This window comes from Macrobrachium rosenbergii, chromosome 39 (assembly GCF_040412425.1).
Source record: "Macrobrachium rosenbergii isolate ZJJX-2024 chromosome 39, ASM4041242v1, whole genome shotgun sequence".
Classification (NCBI taxonomy): Eukaryota; Metazoa; Arthropoda; class Malacostraca; order Decapoda; family Palaemonidae; genus Macrobrachium; species Macrobrachium rosenbergii.
In genome coordinates, this window is record NC_089779.1 from 8,000,001 (window position 1) to 8,018,184 (window position 18,184).

Below are 18,184 nucleotides of genomic sequence, written 5' to 3' on the forward strand. Positions count from 1 at the left end.
TGCTTTCGCCATGTGGTGTGCCCCCACCATGTGGTGATTCTGTTGTTAGGGCCCAGGCGCTTTCTTTTTAAGAATTAATCTCCTTTGCCGGCTCGTCTATGCCTCCAGCTGGGATTTGGCATCTCAGAAGGCAGTACCTGAAAGAGAGGCTCGAGCAGTCACTAGGTCAACGAGGAGAATTAAGAGATTATTTTTAAGGGGTGAGGAAGGAGAGATTCTTTCAGGAAAGGAGCGATGTTTTCCCATAACCTGTCTTTGTTAGGCAGCAGTGTTGTTCACAAGCCTACTTTTATGTTAACAGAATAACGTAAATTGCATTAAAGAGGTGCTTTATTACACTTCATGAGGGAGAGGTGACATATTCGTGACTATATATATATATATATATATATATATATATATATATATATATATATATATATATGTATATGTATATATATATATATATATATATATATATATATATATATATATACATATGTATGTGTGTGTGTTTTGTAACCTACAAACGTGTGACTTTTATTTTCACAAGTATTAAGCCACAAAGATCGTTTAATATCGAATTCACCATACCTTGGTAATAGTTACACCTAAGGGAAATATAATTGGTAACTTCATCTGCCCCGGACAATACTCGAATCTTGACCTTTGTTTTAGGTATAACCAGGGATACAGCTATCAACAGTCGACTTTGACCACTCGATTTTCGAGGGCAGAGGAACTCATCAGTTATGATTCCCCTTTGGTTAAAATTATTTATGTTTGTGTGTGCACGCGTTTCTGTGTATGAAATAGCAAAAGGCAGCGATATAATTGTTAAACGATAACTGAATAGCTGGCTATTGTCTTGTAGAAGTTGGTAAAATTGAGTCTCAGCAAAGTCTATAAAAGGAATGAGTATCTTTTTATATCATGAGAGACAAAGATGTACAATTAACTTCTAAAAACAGAATATAGCCATAAGATGATGTGCTTTAGTGGAACATTTGATTTGACAAGTATTTCACTTTGATAGGAAAACAGTGTACTGTAGCCTATGTTGGCCAAATCCCTTAAATATTTTTTTTTGTAAATTGGTCTTTTCTCGATCTCTTTTAACATTAATTTCCTCTTGTCTCACAAATGTGCATTCTGGGCATATTTATCTTGTTCTACGAGAATGTAATCAGCAGTAATAGCTTACAAAAATCTTCGTACTTTAAGGCTATTCGTTCTAGGATAGGAAAAGGATTCATAGATCCCACATCATCTTTTACACAGGATTATCTTCACCTAAGGGTCCTACTCGAGCAAGAGTCCTGCTACCAGAAGACCAGCTTAATCTACATCAACAACAGCAACACTCACGAATTATGTCTACGTGCATAACTCTAGGCCGATAATTTGGCCTAGTTTGATCATTTAAGCACGATGGGATCAATAAGCTTCCTATTTAATCGTGACGGTTGCGTTCGGATCCATTTGAAAATTCAGTTTTATCACATTTCCTTTATTTTTTTATGTTACTAAATATCCATGCTTTGACCATATAAACACCACCAATTCACTTTTCTGTGTGATATACATATTCGTATGGTGTAGGAGTCTTAAAAATGTATCACTTTTTTTCTCGTGTCCCTGATCTTTACAAGACATTGTTTCTGCTAGAATTTGAGAATGGTAGTTAACTGTTACCCCTCTTTATTTATATATATATATATGTATGTGTGTGGTACTCGTGTATGTGTGTGTGCGTGTGTGTACGTGTGTGTGTGTGTGTGTGTGTTTGTGAGCGCGTTTGTGTGTATGTATGTTTATGAACGCGTGATATAATCATATGAATGAAAATTTCGATGAGAAAAATCAGTTTTCTAACATCTTGAAATTCTCTTTGCTTATAAAGCAAAAGACAGACCAATCCGATGTTATGTTCCTTCCAATAATCATCTCAAATCCCGGCAGTGGTGCATCGAGGTAACAGCCAGTGTCGCAATCATACCTGGGAAGGAGATCGGTGGTGCAGTCTTCTCCGTGGCAAGGTGGCGTATTCATCCCAAAACTAGGAGCATCCTGATATTTTTCGTTTCTTATATGGAATATTGTCGGTAACGTGGTTGATACAATGAGTAGTACTTTCAGGATTGTGTGTTTCCGTCAGTTCGAGCGTTTAGTTAACGAATGCCTTGCAGCAGTGTTAAGTTTAATTGCCCACTCCTTCCTAGGAAGACCGGTGCGTTTAAGAAAAAAAAAAAGTAATTCGATAGATGCGGTTCACTGTGTTAAATTACAATATCTGATTCACTTTATAAATAATTTGCTGAACGGAAAATTGAATAGAAAGTTGTATATCACGAACATCTACAATTATTGTTATTTATTATTACAGCCTGTCTGGTATCTCCCTCATCATTAACTTGTGGACGGAATACACCCTGTTAAACGGAGCGATTATTCTTGAGGTAATTAATAGGGAAAATCCCTGACACACATTGAAAGATAGATTAGCTTATATCTTAGGAACATTCTCCTTAAATTTCAATATTATTTGTGCATATTTTTAAGGTTTCCCAGCGTAAATAAATAAGTAAACAGGTTAATAAAATAAGTGATATAGTTTCCTTCTCAAGGATGAGATGGAAAACCATTAGCCATCATTGAAGATTAGGAATGCCGATAAGAAATTTAGTAGGAGTTATTGTGTTAGCATGGACCTTTGCATCGTTGATCCTTGAGCAGCCCATGTTGCAGCTGTAGGGTGTTTTAAAAGAAAAGTAGTGGCAAAATGATGTGAACCTAAAAATTTCATTGAACTTAAAATTAAGAACTTTTCAGTATTAATATTTCCACTCTGTATCATGCTTATTTAAGTCATCAGCCGGCTTTTTGATTACTTATAGATCTTTAGTTGTATGAATGTAACAGCAGATAGTCAAATAATTATTACTGTGCACGATACAATGAATCTCCTTTAGCGGACAACAGTTAGCTGCAGTGCAGTGGTCCCAAGATGATTCTCAGTACATTTTCCCTTGGCTGAACGTAGCGACATCTAGGGACTGCTACATTAAAACGTGTACGATCCCAGAGACGAGCAGCAGATGAAAAAGATGTAAACATTGTACTCGATTATCGACCTTAGGTAACACGACTGCTTTAGTAGAATAGAAATGTGCAGATGTACTCGTTTTTATAGACCGCTCTTAATCAGCATTGTATTCATCCAGGTTATATGCATTTGGTTTCTCTATTCCTTTGTCTCATCTTATACTTTAAGACACCGAATGAAAGTCATCAAAGACATCATCGAGTAGTTCGAACACCAGTCACCACCAGCCGATGGTCGGACTCCGAAGGGGAGACATCGATTACGACTTGGGAGGATAGATATATTACCCTAACGAGCCATGTTTGAGTCTCTCAGGAAGAACATTCAGACTGTGCAGGATGGGATCACAGCAGGGTAAATAATTAAGAAATATTTGGTGTTCTTTTTAAGATGTCAGCCGTCAGGCTTGGCCAAGAGGCGGAGGGAGGCAGCCTTTAGCGGATGGTCAAGGGTGGCCCAAGGCGATTAAATTTTTAAGCTATCCATGGCATTGCCCCCGAGGTTTGATTGGTAAAACTACAGAATAGGAACCGACTGCAGACTGGGGTTTATAAATTCACAGAACAGCCGAGAATAAAACCGGAAGGGGGGGAAAACGCCCCCTTCCCAACCAACCAGGTCAGGGTCACAGTGCCTTTAGGTAAGGTTAGGATGTAACGCATTAGGTTTTTTGGCAATTCTTTAAACCATTATCGCATTTTGGACTTGAAAATATAGTTTTCCTTTGAAAATATAATTCCTCTGTTTTAATGTGTTTTGAATTTTATTGACGTTTGTTTCATTTGCAAATGACCATACCAACCTAACCTAACTTAATCTATGGGAAATGGTCCTTACCGGGGGTGCGTGGTATTTGAAATCATTCCGTAAACTTGCTTTAATCTGAATGAAAACTATTAATGGTATGAAGGTCCTTACATTTCACTTGTTTGGTGTTTTTCCACACCCAAAAACCCTACTTTCCCACTGTAGCCCCCAGAATTGTAGTGTATAACAGTGAGATCCACTGTCTCTTAAAAGTAATGATTTGCAAGCAAAAAAAGTATCAGAAATTTTCAAAACATACTTTAAAATAGGAAAAGGATATTTTCAAGACCAAAATGCAATAATGCTCTAAGGGTAAAATAATATGGAAGTTTTTAGCAAAAACCCTTCTTATACCCCCTGGCCTGCACTGGTTCCTTGAAAAATTGATCACACATCATTATGCCATGTTTGATGCATCACTGGGGAGGTCCAGAGAGGCACCCCCTAACTAGTTCAGGGCACTGCATCAGGGATGGTTAGTTTAGTTTGTATCCTTGTTGAATTAGGTCTTTGACTAGGCTTTAAGCAGGACATGACCCATAGAAGAAAACAGGCTAAGCAACACCTGCAATTTTACTATTGTATAGTTGATGACATGTTGAAGGCTTCATACACAGTGTTGATGCAGAAGTTCATTACATCAAAAACAATGCACAGTATCAAGTTGAACATTTAGTAACACCCCTAAGGCAAAGCTGGGCAACTACCAATCATTGACATGTAACGATCCCCTAGCCAAACTAGAGCCTTTGGTTGCTTGCAATTAATTTGCTGTAGGGTATTTAGGCTATCCGCAGATATCTTGCTACGTTTAGTTAAGTTCAGCTTTATGATTCAGTACTATGTTCTAAAGTTATAAAGAGCTGCAGAATTGGGCTGTGCAAGATTGGCTTAGATCCACCAAATTAGTTACATATGTGGATCAGTATAGGCCAGTCATGAATTAAAAACTATTGGTGTCCTTAGGATAGAATTATGTACAAGCCTTCTAAAATTGTAGCCTACATCAAGCATTTAATTTTAATTGTAGGGTAGTCTAGGTATGATTTCTCGGGGATTTTAGGCCATGTTTGTGTACAGTGGTTTATGTATTGCTGTTTGGAGACAAATGAAGCATGGGCAACATGTGTCTCTTCCAGTCATTGCAAAATCAGTATTTTAATTAGCTAGCATAGGTCTACAGTTCTACAAAAGGTAGAGGTCAAATGTTAGTGTTCCAATGGGCATTATAAACCATTGACTTTTCTGTAGGAGTATTCCTCAGCGCAAACTGGAATTGGCTGTTGAAACTTGGTAACAGGGTGGTTAACTGTTGGTAGGTGGTTGAGTTGGGGGAAAACCCCCTCTTGCCTGCCATCAGCAAGCACTTTTTCTTTGGCTGCTGTTGAGTGAAGACTTCTTTCTGTACTCCTGCGTACTGTCAATTTGCAATTTTTTTTTTTTTTCTGGATGTATTGTGATTTTTCTGGCGAAATGGATGTGCTTAAGATGAATTAACAGCAAAGGTGTGTAGGACATGAGCAAGTATGTGGACACTTCGTGTCGTTCATGCCATTGGATCCCCAACGATAACTATTCCAGGTGACTGGTTAATACATGCACTTGTCAAATGTCAAGTCAGGAGCACATATTGTACCTTGTTTCTGTGTAACCTTATTACATCAAATATGCTAGGGATGATGACTTCAACTGATTACTTGTGGAAGGTGTGGCCTTCCCTTGATATTCAGGGAGCCCAACTTTTGCTTCTTTTCTTGAAGTTATATTGACTTCTAATTACTTTTGACAGAATAATTATTATGTATTTTAAAATTTCTTTGTACTGTTATCATTGGTATATGAGGAATTCTAAATACACAAGTGCCGTACTAATAATATTTTTGTTACAAAATGTGGTCATTGAGCATAGTAACAGCATAAGTAATTTTTTCAATATATTTGAGCTTACAGTAAATTATTTAAAATGCTTTGTGATTTGCAGTGATATATTTCTTATGTTTTCTTTTTGTAAATTAATTCTTGTAAATGCACAGTCAAAAAGATAGGATTTTTACTTTTTTTTTTCATTATAAGCTCTAATATGCCTTCCTTCTCAAAAGATTTCAGCGACTCTCAGTCGGTGAAAGGAGTGCTAACAGCCCCACAGAGTCCCATGTCAACTTGGCAGCAGGGGCTGATCTCTTGCAGATGTACCAGACTCAGTGGGCCACCATGCACCACATGGCAGAACAGAATGCAAAACTTGCGAGCGTGAGTTTTTCAGTTTTTGGTGGTTATGTGAGCATTTATGTTGAAAGAAGAATTTTAAATTAGTTCACTGTGAAGCTTTGTTTTAATCACGAAAATAGGTATGTTAAACACAGTTGTTGGAGGGTGGTAGAGCTGATTCATAACCAATTGTTTCCCCTTGTAATTGTCAGTGGGTTCATTGGAATGTGATATATTGACAGGGCATGGTCTTTTATTGTCTTGAAGTATGGATGACGTACAGTAATATATGTAATAGACATTCTTAACATGGTTAATGATATTAAATTTTTAATCATATCTAGTGTAAAAATATTTGAGTGCAACATTGTTTTAGAGTTAAGTAAAATCTTTATAAAGTAATCTAACCCATTACATGTAAAAATACAGTAATCTAACCCATTACATGTAAAAATTCTACTGTAATTTAGTAATCCAGGTAATGTTCTTGTATGCAGCAAGTAAATTAATTGTTCCCATCATGTGTTGAGTGATTTTCTTGATTAATGTACCTGTACTATACTTCTGTAATTAACTTTCAGAGCTTTCTGATTGTAGTGATTACTTATAATGGTATTCATTTGCTGGTGATGACAACCCTTGGACTTGGTAGGACCTGGTTGTGTAGCTCAGTTTTTTATTCCAAATTAGGAGTGATTCAGAAATTAGAAGTTATCAGATTTTTCAGAAAAGATTTTAGCTATGATTGTTTTTTTATTTGTGCACTGGACTTTACCATCTCTTCCTCTCCTAACTTGTATTTTTCATTCCAGCTGTTTGTCTTTTTCTTATCAGCTGTTGGTCTGTGTACAGTATGTGGTCTTTTTATATTTTAAATTTACATATTTCCACTTAAAACTTTTTTATACTTACTGTACTGTATCTGTATACTTTACTAGTATGTATAAAATTAAAAAAATTTCATTAATGGGTGATGAGAATGTTGCAGTTTTAGTGTTTATTAGCTCTACAAGGTTTGTATGCTAAATAGCTTATTCCCCTTTGCTCTCTTTTCAATTAAGGCTACTAAGGGGCATTTTATTCTTTGCAAATTTTAAATTGTGTAGAAAGCTGTAGTTAAAAAAGGAGCATGGCTGCCATAGTAGAGATGTTAGCCTAAACTTTGTTTCTGTTGGGGGATAACGTCTAACTTAACTTCATTTTTACAATGTACAGTAATATTATTTAGATTATTCATTTTCAACCTCTGTCAAGTAATCCTTTATAACTCCAGAGTATTGATAGTGCCATAACAGCATTAGCAGATGAATGCGAAAGTCAGCACAGCCAGATGGCGGAAATTCATTCGCTCTTGGCACATTTACCGAACATCATGGCTCAGCTGCATTCCATGTTGGCAACCATAGGTATGTATACTTAGTTGCTTTGAGCGGTATGGTACATATGGCTGTATGCTTTTCTTAGAAAAGCACTGTTTATACCATTGTAGTATTCAGTACTTTTTTTTTTTTGAGCTACATGATTAGAATGGTACTTTGGTGAAAATTAGTAGCTTTTCATATTCAAGATCAAGGATATTAAATTTTAGTTATTTAAGTATTTCCATAAGTGTGTTCAGAAACTTCTAACTTAGAATCATGCGAGTCAGACTTTACATATAGTGTCAGTAAGCAAGATGCATTTTCATAAGTTTTTTCCATAAGTTTCCAGTGAGAGAAACTATATTGCTCAAGAATTACAAAGGTTTTTGAATGGCATTTTGATATATACAGTATTATCTCAGTAATTGTTTTGTAGTTTATATTTATGCTTGTTGATCTAGAGTTCAGAAGAACAGATAGGAAAAGGGTTTCTTTAAACCAAAGGCTAGAATCAGGGAGAATATAGGAAAAGAATTTACTCTAGATAATAAACTGCAATATGTCACATAAGTATATACAAAGTCATCTTGAAGTTTCCTGGTAAATTTATATACTTTATTATTGCACTGTTTATTGTTTATTTCTTCAAACAGTAATAATTTTCCCAATGTTTGGAAAGTTAGCCGATCTTTGATGATGATCTTAATCTTTGGAGTTTAAGGTTCACAGAAGAATTGTTTGATAACACAAATTATCATTGTTGTCAACATTTTGAATCTTCATTATTAATTGTTCCCAGTTTTATGGCAGTTTGTCTTTCTCCCAATGAGGTTAGGTATCTGACAAGTTCTTTCCACAAGCATTCCCATCTGCATTAAATTCATCAACTATCTGCAACACTTTGTTAATTCCAACATGTCATATCTTATTCTACCCTATGCAATATCTATATCTTCTGAGTGACCACTTCCAGACGTCATCTTCGCTTTGTACATCTAAATTTTCATTTTTCACTTTTCTAATCAACTCCTCTATTATTTAACAATTTCTTAGAACTCTTTATTTGATTCTGCTGCTAATTCCCAAGTCATTTTCGCACAAGTAGCTCCCAGGAGCCTGCCTTTTAGCACACCTTTAGCTGCCTCTATTGCTGTGTTAACATTAAAAGTATCAGATCATATTGTGAAGGATGATAGTATTATGCAAGTATACATATATAAAATGTCTCTTGATGTACTGGGTACTTTTATTAATGGTAGATCTTGTGTTATGTACTGTGGTATCTTGGTTTGCTCAGTAAAATTTATAGGATTTTGTTAAAATGAGAATATTTTGCCATTTTATCAGGTTCAACACGAGGCCTTTTTGAAGAAGTTGAGGGTGGTTTGCTGGCTCTAGAAGATCTGGAAGAAGAGCTTGCATTGCAAGAGCAAACACTGGATCTACGATTGAGTTTAGCACTTGCAAGAGAGAAGCATAATCATCGACTGAATTCTCTTAATAGTAAGCAAAGTGCAAGTAGTGATTTGATTGATGGTGGAAGCAATCATTTTGCTATAATTGTGTTTGCTAATTAGCTGTTATTGTTTCGTATCGTACGTAAGTAAGGAATAAGATAGAAAAAAATAAAGGTGGCATTAGAAAGATGAATAAATTTCCTATAAAACACACAAAAGAAAGATACTGTATATGTATTGTTAGAATAAAATTGAGCAATTGTCGTTAGATTAAGGACAATCTTTTTTTTTTTTTTTGTTCTAAGACATATATGGCAACGATTATTATATAGAAACGTTGATATTTTTACATTTTGCTGTTCAGCGCGACAAAGTACAAAAAATGGCTGTTTGAATGATATATAATACATGCACATTGAAGTTATTTACAGATGCCCAAACAGGCGTACAAAAAATGATCTACGCATGCATAAATTCCAGCCGAACTTCAGCGTTCAACGCATATATATATAAGCTTACATTTTTCGTAATTACTCGGTAATAAATAATGCTAGAAAAAAAGTGAAAACTGCATTTTCTTGTAGGTCCAAGATCTGCCCACGCAATGGATGACTTGTCATTTTTTGTGAATTTCCCCTGAAAATAACTTACAGATGACGCGGAAAACGTGTCATCGGAGCACTTATGGCAAAAAATTTATTGATGCGGTTTCGCGTCATCAAATCACCAGAGGGTTAATGGCGGGGCCAATATCCTGTTAATGGCGCCGTTAAGCAGGTTATTAGTGCTATTATTGCTGATTTTCGTTTAGCGTCGTTCAGCTGGGAACAGAACCCCCACTGTTAACCAGGGACTGCCTGTATATGGAGAACATTTTGTTTAAATTTTTAGAATTTTTTTAAATTTTCAATTATCCATTTTATTTCATGTTTTAAAATTATGAATTTTAAGTTGTGCATTTTGTTTCTGATTTTTTGAATTTTAAATTATGATCATTGACAGTTTATAATCTTCACACTGATACAGTACTCCAAAAAGTGTTTGTGTTTTTTGTGACTTCCCACCTGATAGTATTAATGAACTGTCAGTACAATAATAGTAATTATAGAAAACTAATAAGAATTTGCCTGTAGTATCTCTCATACATGAAGTTTACGCTGTTATTTTCTGCTAATGCGTGTGATAAGTGGCTACATGACAAGTTCAGAAGTTCTTTTAGATGACTGGGTAGTACGGAAGATTTTGCATAAAGTAAAATTTATGATGTAGTAAAGTCTTGGCTGTGAGGTATCAGCTTTAACTTTTTTTTTAATTTGGTAGAAAAAATTGTGAATTTTAAACATTTTTCAAAAAGTGTGGAGGCAGTTTTCTCTGAAGATGATCCTACCACCTGTAATTTTTCTTTCAGGTGAGTTGAAAGTCCTGCATGAGGCCAAAATGCTATCAGTAGAGAAGCACAAAGAGGTTGAGCGACAAGAAAGACAAAAAGTTTTCTCAGATCAGTTTACAGAAGACATAAGGAACTTTAAAGAGCACGGACAAGTTACTCGTAAGTTTCAGAAATTTGTTACCACTTTCTTGTTAGTTCAGGTTTAATTTTAGTCAGGCCATTTTATTTCCCAGACCCCCATGAATACCTGCTTTGTATAAAGATATTGAAAAAATTAAAATATTTTTCATAGGAAATCCCAGATATTTTTCACATGGGTTCCTTGAAACTTTTAGCACTTAAAAGGCCAGAAATGCTGTAGTGCTGGTAGCCTGTGGTAATATTTTCCATCATTGATTTAGCAGCCACTTAGGTACTCTGAAGGAAGGTAGGTATTTATGATAATTTTTGTTTTTGCTTATGAATGAATGAATTGATTACAGTACACTTATAAAAAAAAAAGCTATGGTCTTGAAAGTTTACATACCAGATGTATACCTTAAACTAGCATCCTACATCAAATATACTTTAAACTATTATCCTGTCACTGTATTAATCATCGAAATGATATATTATTAATATCATTTGAAAATCATCTTAAACATTTTACCCTTAAAAATATATATGTACGTACTTCCAACCCTTCCAGCTAATAACAGAGAGAGAGAGAGAGAGAGAGAGAGAGAGAGAGAGAGAGAGAGAGAGAGAGAGAGTATATATTTCTATCAACCACTCTCCCTTGCAATCTATCTGTCTATCTATCCATATCTCACAGTCTGGGTATCCTTTGGCATGAGAGAGAGAGAGAGGGTGTTTGTTCTTGCATATTATGACAGAGAAAGAGAGAATACCTTTGGAAAGAGAGAGAAAGAAATTATTCTTAAATTAGATATCAAAAGATGGACATTCATGATTTATGAAGGAAAGAGAGAGGGAGAGATTTTTCAGTATCCGTATGACCATCTGTGGGCAACATTACCTCCCCTTCATGGTCCATGTCAATATGTTAGGCTAATTGACAGGTACTTACACCCCCCCTTGCTCTGAAGAATCCGAGAAAAGATGGGGAATGATTGTCTTTGTTTAGAATTTTTAATAACTTACTATAATTTACTATACAGATGCAAAAAGTTGTAATCATAGCATGGAAAATACAAAAAAAATTAATAAAGTAATGTCACATTCATCTGTAAAACTACAGTATACAAAACAAATAAACGTATTACATGTGCATAAAAAATCCATCTCAGAGAGAGAGAGAGAGAGAGATCTTATTAAACTTTATATTAATTTTTGAAAGTTAATACTGTAAATCATTATTTTATCATAAATTGTATATGTAGGTACAGTACAGTATTAAGTCACAAAAATTATATGAAATACAGAATATTGCTCTACGAAAAAATCTGCGAATGGGTAAGTTTTCCTGCGAATAATATATAGATAGGTACCACAGAAAATTCCGCAAATCGCTGAGTCCGTGAATTGTGAGAACGCGAATCGGGGGGGGGTTTACTGTACACAATGCTTCACTGTAACCCTAACATACTCACTCCCCCAAGACTCAGTACTTTGTCACAGCAGATGGGGGTTGCTAGTTGCAAAGGTTGCTGAGCCATACACGGGGGTATGATGTTCTTGTCCGTGGTAGTTCCAACTATACTGTGCAGTCAGCTCTGAGCTATCAGACCAACTTTGAGCTGCTAACTTTTATAAATGACCTGGACTTGATTTAGAATGCAATCTTGGTAATTCTGTGATTTTAATCTTTCTTGGTTTTTGATGTCAGAACCCCCTTGGGGTTCAGATTCAGATCTGTCAGTGTGTGGTTCTGCTGATTCAGTTTTAATTCTACTGTGGGTAATGGGTGGCCCTGGAGGCAAATGTTAGTACACTTTGAAGGAGGCAGTCCCTTCTTAGTTGAAGACTTCCACTAAAACCTTTTCTTATTTCCTGACATACTCAGAAAGGAAGGCTTTGTTTTTAGCTTGCAGTTTGTACCTAATTGGGTGGGGACTCATCAGAAAGTCTAAATGTTGATAATCCCTACATGATGGACTCCGCTGAATTTTCTGCTAGTTCTGATGTAATGTCATACAGAACTAAACGAACAAGAGATTGATTACAGTCTCACAACTAATGCTGACCAAGGCACTATTCCTGCCAGAGATTGTTACACTCAAACCACATGACCACAATTTTCATTATTTCAAAAGCAATATCCTTAGACCAAGAAGACAGCAGCGTAACCCAATGTTGACCAAATTTTTAAAGATTTTCAGAAGTGAAACACTGGCAAGATTCTCTCTTTGGACTGTAAAACCAGGAAATATAAAGGCTTTAGAAATAGAGTGTTTCCTCAGGACAGCTTGCAGCACTAGGAAGATGAGCATTCGACAACCTAATCCTCAGTAATGGCTTATAGAGGCAACCACTAAGAAACAGCCTAAAACTTAAGTAAAAATTACAGGTATAGAAGCAGTAGTCAAAGTTAAGAAGTACAAAAATTCAATTGTAAATGAAGCACAGTAGTGTTTTCCACCATGTACAGTGGAGATGGACTGTCAAGTAAACATCTACTTCATTTATGGTTAGCATTATGATTGTAAGGAATAGAACTCTTCCAGATTAACACTAGAGGAAATACAACTCAAAGAATAGTGAAAATATTCTTGGGATGCAAAATTTACATCAAGACATCACATTAGGAGTAAAAATAGAAGTTAAATCTTATATCCCTAAACTCATGCAGTGTAAGAAATGCATTAGATTTGGACATATGTCGAGAGATGCCAAAATTCAGAAGCATGCGTGTCGTTGGAAGATAGCATATAACAGTAAGTGGGATTGTAGCCCTCAGAAACATGTTAACTGTTCCAGAAAGCACCCTGGTATGTGAAAAGATTTTTGGAACTTTTACCAGTATAAGCCAAACTTGAAACTCCTAATGAAGAGATCTGGAATGAAAGTTAGGGAAATTGGATGAGGTTTTGCTATCCAGGCTATCAAGAATCCAGCTGTACACCTTATTAATTGCCTGTCAGTAAAGAGTGGCAATAAACCAAGATTTTTGTCATTCTGTATATGACTTGCCCAGTGTATTAATGTCCTTGAGAACCTGTAATCATGAAAACCCTATAGTTAGTGATGTATAAGATTGGTACCACTTGGTAACAGTAGCTTGAAAAGAGATACTGTACTGCTGCATACCCAGTCGTGGGTTTAAGGAAATGAGGTAGCCGAGGAAAAAACCAAACTAGCCATACTGGGTAGCAGTGTTACAAATAAAACACCACCTATTATTATCCAGTAATAGATGAAAATTGTCACTCCAAATGCAGGTATGAGACTAGGAATAAACTTTTATCCAGTTAAGCCAACCATTGTCAAATGGCTGTCTTCAGTGAATAAAAATGGATAGTGGGAAGTGGTTCTAAGGGTTATGCATGTTACCACTTTGCTTTTTATTTAATATGTGACGTGCTTTTTATTTAATATGTGACTTGATGTTTCAGTATTTTTTAGTAGAATGTCCATTGTATAGATGGCGATGTAGTCATTGATTTAGGGATATTTGATACTAGCTCATTAATGGTTTAGACATCCTGATGCATACATCCTTGTCTATAGGCTTGATTTGACTAGGTTGTGTGTTTTCCTCTTAGCCGTCCTGCGTTCTGAAAGTGTCTCTCAAGCTAATTGTTTTACAGTAGTAAAGTGAATCCTGACTGGAACAGATATTGTATGGGAAATACAATATCTCATGAGTGGAAATAAGGCAACATGATTAATGGGTTTATTTGAAAAACTGCCTTATTGAAACTGAATATTTTTTTATCTGTACAGTATTATGTTTAGTATATTAAAATCAGAGTATTTTGAGTATGATAATTAATAACTCTTTTAACCTTTATTACAGGAAGAATATCAACTCCAGCTGACGACAGTGATTTGAAACTAGAAGATGTTGACTTAGATCAGGATACAAGTGAATTGGACAGTTTCTTGAACGATCCTGCGTGAAGCTCTCTTGTTCAAGTGAAGTGCTGAATAGAGCCAACCTAATATATGGATTTATTCTACCAAGTTAATACAGTATTCTCTCATTTTGAATATATGAGAAAAATTGTAAATCAGTATATAGTTCTCTCATTAAAAAAATTCTATTTTAAGAATGATCAAACTATTGTATTTGAACCAAAGCGTGTGCATTTTTTCATAATCTCTTCTGTTTTCATGTGCCATTGGAGTAAAGCAAGGTGTGTTTTGTGTAATAGCACAAGTTTTTGTGAGTACAGTACTACATACTGTATAACACTGGAGTAGTTTTTAGTGGGATGTAATTTTTTGTTTAATGGATAAAGTTAAAGGAGCCAGAGGGGTATTAATATTTTGATAAGAGTTATATCAAGAACCTTTCATCATGTAAGTTAATTCATTTGAATTCTATAAATGTATTTAAAGTAAAAAATATCCTACCTCAGTTTTGTTTAATACCATTGTTGGATAATTTATGAATCATGATATTGCCTGTTTTGTAAGGCTTTCTATTACTGCACCTTTGTACAGTTGACTTGCAAATTATGCAAAATTATCATGTACTATTTTTTTGCATTAGGTGGCTATAGGCATTTTAATAAATTTTCATTAAAATTTCCAGAAAGTACAAAGTGTTAAATAGCTGATAGTTAAAGGATTTGATAATAGAGTATAAAAATGGGTACATTGGTTTGTAATTGTTTTAATGATTTAGTAATTGTTTACAAACACTTAATGATAGATGAAAATGTGTAGCGTTGGATGAATAAATACAGTATAGTAATGGTAAAGAATATTATACGATGGTAGAAAAGTTTAACGAGGATAGAAGTTTCAGTACACTTATTTAAAAGTTTAGTAATGGTTAAACAACTAAGTGATGGGTAAAATTTAGTTGTAGTTTAATGGGTGAAAAGGGTGGAAAAAGTTAGTGATTGTTAATGAGTGAAAAGTTTTAGCAATGGGTAAATAGGAATATTCATGATGAAAAGGGTTTAGTAAAGATTTAAACAGTAGCCACCAACCACTCACTATTCAATACTTATCTATGTTGCATATAATGACAGTATACATCCTGTAGTCCATAGGGTTTATCTGTATGCACCAGACATGCGTGTTTCAAGTCCACTTTATTTTTAAGTTCTAACATTATTGTATTGTAAGATACAGAAATGTGAAATAGTTGACTTACATTCCAGTTACTTTATTTTCATGTAGCATTACTCAGAGTGGATAGGTTAAGTAGATTCATTGGATTGTGATCTTTAGTGCTAAGACATGAATCTGTCCTCTCGAGTTACTCGAGGAGAAGTTTTGTTTCAGTTCGTTTGGATTTTAACAGCTTTATTTACCACCTACTCTATTTGTACAGATATGTAAAAGGATAACTCCTTTTGAGGTGTGTTCTATAAGAATTGCACATCTATAATTGATTGGTATTCAGCTTGTAGAATTAAGTTTTGTATTCCTATGTTTAATTTATGCATTTTCACACTAGTCCATGCACTGGTTAGCTAGTCACTATATTTTTAACTAGTCAGTGCTTCTGGTTACCCACTTATTGCTTAGTAACAGTTTCTGTGATTTGAAGTTTTCAGAAAAAGGTTACTCAAACACTCGCCCCATTGTTTTGTTACTTAATCCTGGAAATAGTTTTCTAGTGAAACAATTTTTCTTCTAAGACTGAATTTTTCATTAGAATGTACTTTGTCAGAAGAGGCATTTAAATTACCCTTTGTGATTTATGCATCCTTAATTTGCTTTGCTACACACGATTTTTGAGAAAACATTTTATATTAAAAAAAGGAGGTTGGGGAAGACCTACAGATGTATTTATGTGGAAACCAGAATTCCATGAATATTTTGTCAAATTTAAGAGTTGAGCAAGTAGTATATTCATTAACTGAACTTGTGTGGGCAGGAAATTTATTACCCAAAAAGCTAATGGAGTAATGAAGCTTTATTTTTAACATAGTAATTGGCATGAGTAAACTACTGAAATTGTATTATGGTATACTTCAATGCTGTTACTACTGATTGAGAACGTTAACTTGATCACGTTATCAAGTGCTAGTCATGATGGCCAGTCTTTACCCAACTTATTTTCATATTTTGACAATTTAAACATTTTCATTGAAGCAGCCATTCATTTACTGGCATTTGAGGGTTAATATAAGCACAAATCTGCATTCACTTGCCTGTGTATTTTTTGCAGATCTCACGAAGTTTGGTGAAGTTAAGCACATAACCGTAATACTCTAGATAATAAACTTTTGGTGAATCTCAGTGAAGATGTACTTTGGTTTTATGGCAGTAATTCAAGTTTTCATTGATATCAACTTTGAGAGGTAATTAAGTGATAAAGGTGAGGTGGCCAATTTGCTTTTTATGTTGGTATTTAATTCTGCATAACGTAATTAGCTGTAATGGTTGTATTGATAATTTGTAAATATTTTTGCTGGATACTGTAAATTAAGTACAGAAAGAAAGTAGTTACAAATTGTGGTATTCAGCAGTCTCTGAAGTTAGTTTTGGTTTATCAGATCGAGTAATTTTGCAATTGAGTCGGATTATTTTCTTTCAGAATACTATAAATTTAATAGTAAATCCTGTATGCTTTTATTACAAGATCTCGAGTAGGGTAAAGGTTAGATTTTGTGTTGAAAGTGTAGTGTCAAAAGTAACCAGGTGTCTCTGTCGTATCTGTACGGAGTTGTAGTGTAAGCATTTTGTTGGTAAATGGCATACTTTAAAAATTAAAGTTTTATCCTCTATCCATTGGCAGTTCTGTGTATTACATCTTTGTTTACGCTATTCAGTTTTTTACGAGTTGTAGTTTTGTAGCATTTGAACAAAGTTATTTCCAGTCTTAACAGAAATCTCATTAATCTTTGTGCTAGTTTGTAGATGGATAATCTTTGTGATGTTAAAAACGGTTCCGTAAAAGTTTATCATTTCAAGACTGCCTTCTTCAACTTTTAATATGAAAGGAATGTTAAATTAGGTTTGAATGTGATAGTGAATGCATTCTAGGGAGTGGTATGCAATTTTTCTTTTTTTACTCTTTTGTTTGTAATGTTACCTTTTGTTACATTTTATAAAATTACTGTATGATGAAATATGTGATTAGATTTATTACATTTTTTCATTTGAAATATACAGTATACACATTCCAAAAAGCACTTTGAAATACCTGATGAAATTATATTGTGCTGGTAATTTTTGTTTTGTTTTTAAATCTTCAGCTGAAAAGCCTAATGGACAGCCACAGACTATAAACCCAAGGGGTCCTAAAGAAAATCAGCCTGCAAAGACACTAAGGTGATAACTAAATATGAGGGAATAGAAAATAAAATTATACACCTGCCAAAACATTTGGAGGTGAGAAAGGACCACAACAGCATAAGGCAAACTATCCTAAATTTTAATTGTAGCCAAAATAAACCTCATAGCAAACAGCAGTATTAAACCTGATACTAGTAAACACTATTTGTAGCAGCAGCCTGCCTAGATCAGGTAGAGTACTGTAGGAGTGCTGAGGATTTTTGTCGTCATAATACATTTTATGCAACAAACAACTCCCTTTGCATATATGCCACAAGTCAAGTGTTTAGAGACGAGTCAGCAACTCAAGACCACACTGGAGAACAGTACTCCAAACAAGGAAGACGTGTAAAAGCTTCATCATGAAACATTCAAAAACATTTCCAGAAGATACCAACTTTTTTACAGGTATGTTTCTCAACAGTAATCTTATCAATAGTTACAAATAAAATCTTGAGTTACTGGCATTTAAAAC

General features: G+C 34.7%; 1 protein-coding gene across 3 annotated transcripts; it reads left to right on the forward strand.

Annotated features, from left to right (window-relative positions):
* Nucleotides 1-1,943: 1,943 nt before the first annotated feature.
* On the forward strand, nt 1,944-17,564 carry Dysb (Dysbindin). Of its 3 annotated transcripts, none has more exons than XM_067082460.1 (8): nt 1,944-2,018; nt 2,366-2,438; nt 3,254-3,439; nt 5,992-6,142; nt 7,374-7,506; nt 8,809-8,964; nt 10,327-10,467; nt 14,267-17,564. In XM_067082460.1, the coding sequence occupies exons 3-8, from the start codon at nt 3,384-3,386 to the stop codon at nt 14,368-14,370; spliced, it is 741 nt and encodes a 246-aa protein (XP_066938561.1). In that variant the 5' UTR covers nt 1,944-2,018; nt 2,366-2,438; nt 3,254-3,383; the 3' UTR covers nt 14,371-17,564. The 3 variants fall into 3 exon arrangements, with proteins under 3 accessions (XP_066938561.1, XP_066938560.1, XP_066938559.1); XM_067082459.1 differs by having other exon boundaries at nt 1,995-2,209; XM_067082458.1 differs by lacking the exons at nt 1,944-2,018; nt 2,366-2,438 and adding an exon at nt 3,051-3,118.
* Nucleotides 17,565-18,184: the final 620 nt, after the last annotated feature.

What these genes read in the sequence shown, in the direction of transcription:
- Dysb (XM_067082460.1), top strand. Translation starts at nt 3,384, where the DNA reads ATGTTTGAGTCTCTCAGGAAGAACATTCAGACTGTGCAGGATGGGATC. An exon ending in AGAATGCAAAACTTGCGAGC is followed by an intron (nt 6,143 to 7,373) that starts GTGAGTTTTTCA and finishes TTATAACTCCAG; the next exon opens with AGTATTGATAGTGCCATAAC. An exon ending in TCGACTGAATTCTCTTAATA is followed by an intron (nt 8,965 to 10,326) that starts GTAAGCAAAGTG and finishes TTTTTCTTTCAG; the next exon opens with GTGAGTTGAAAGTCCTGCAT.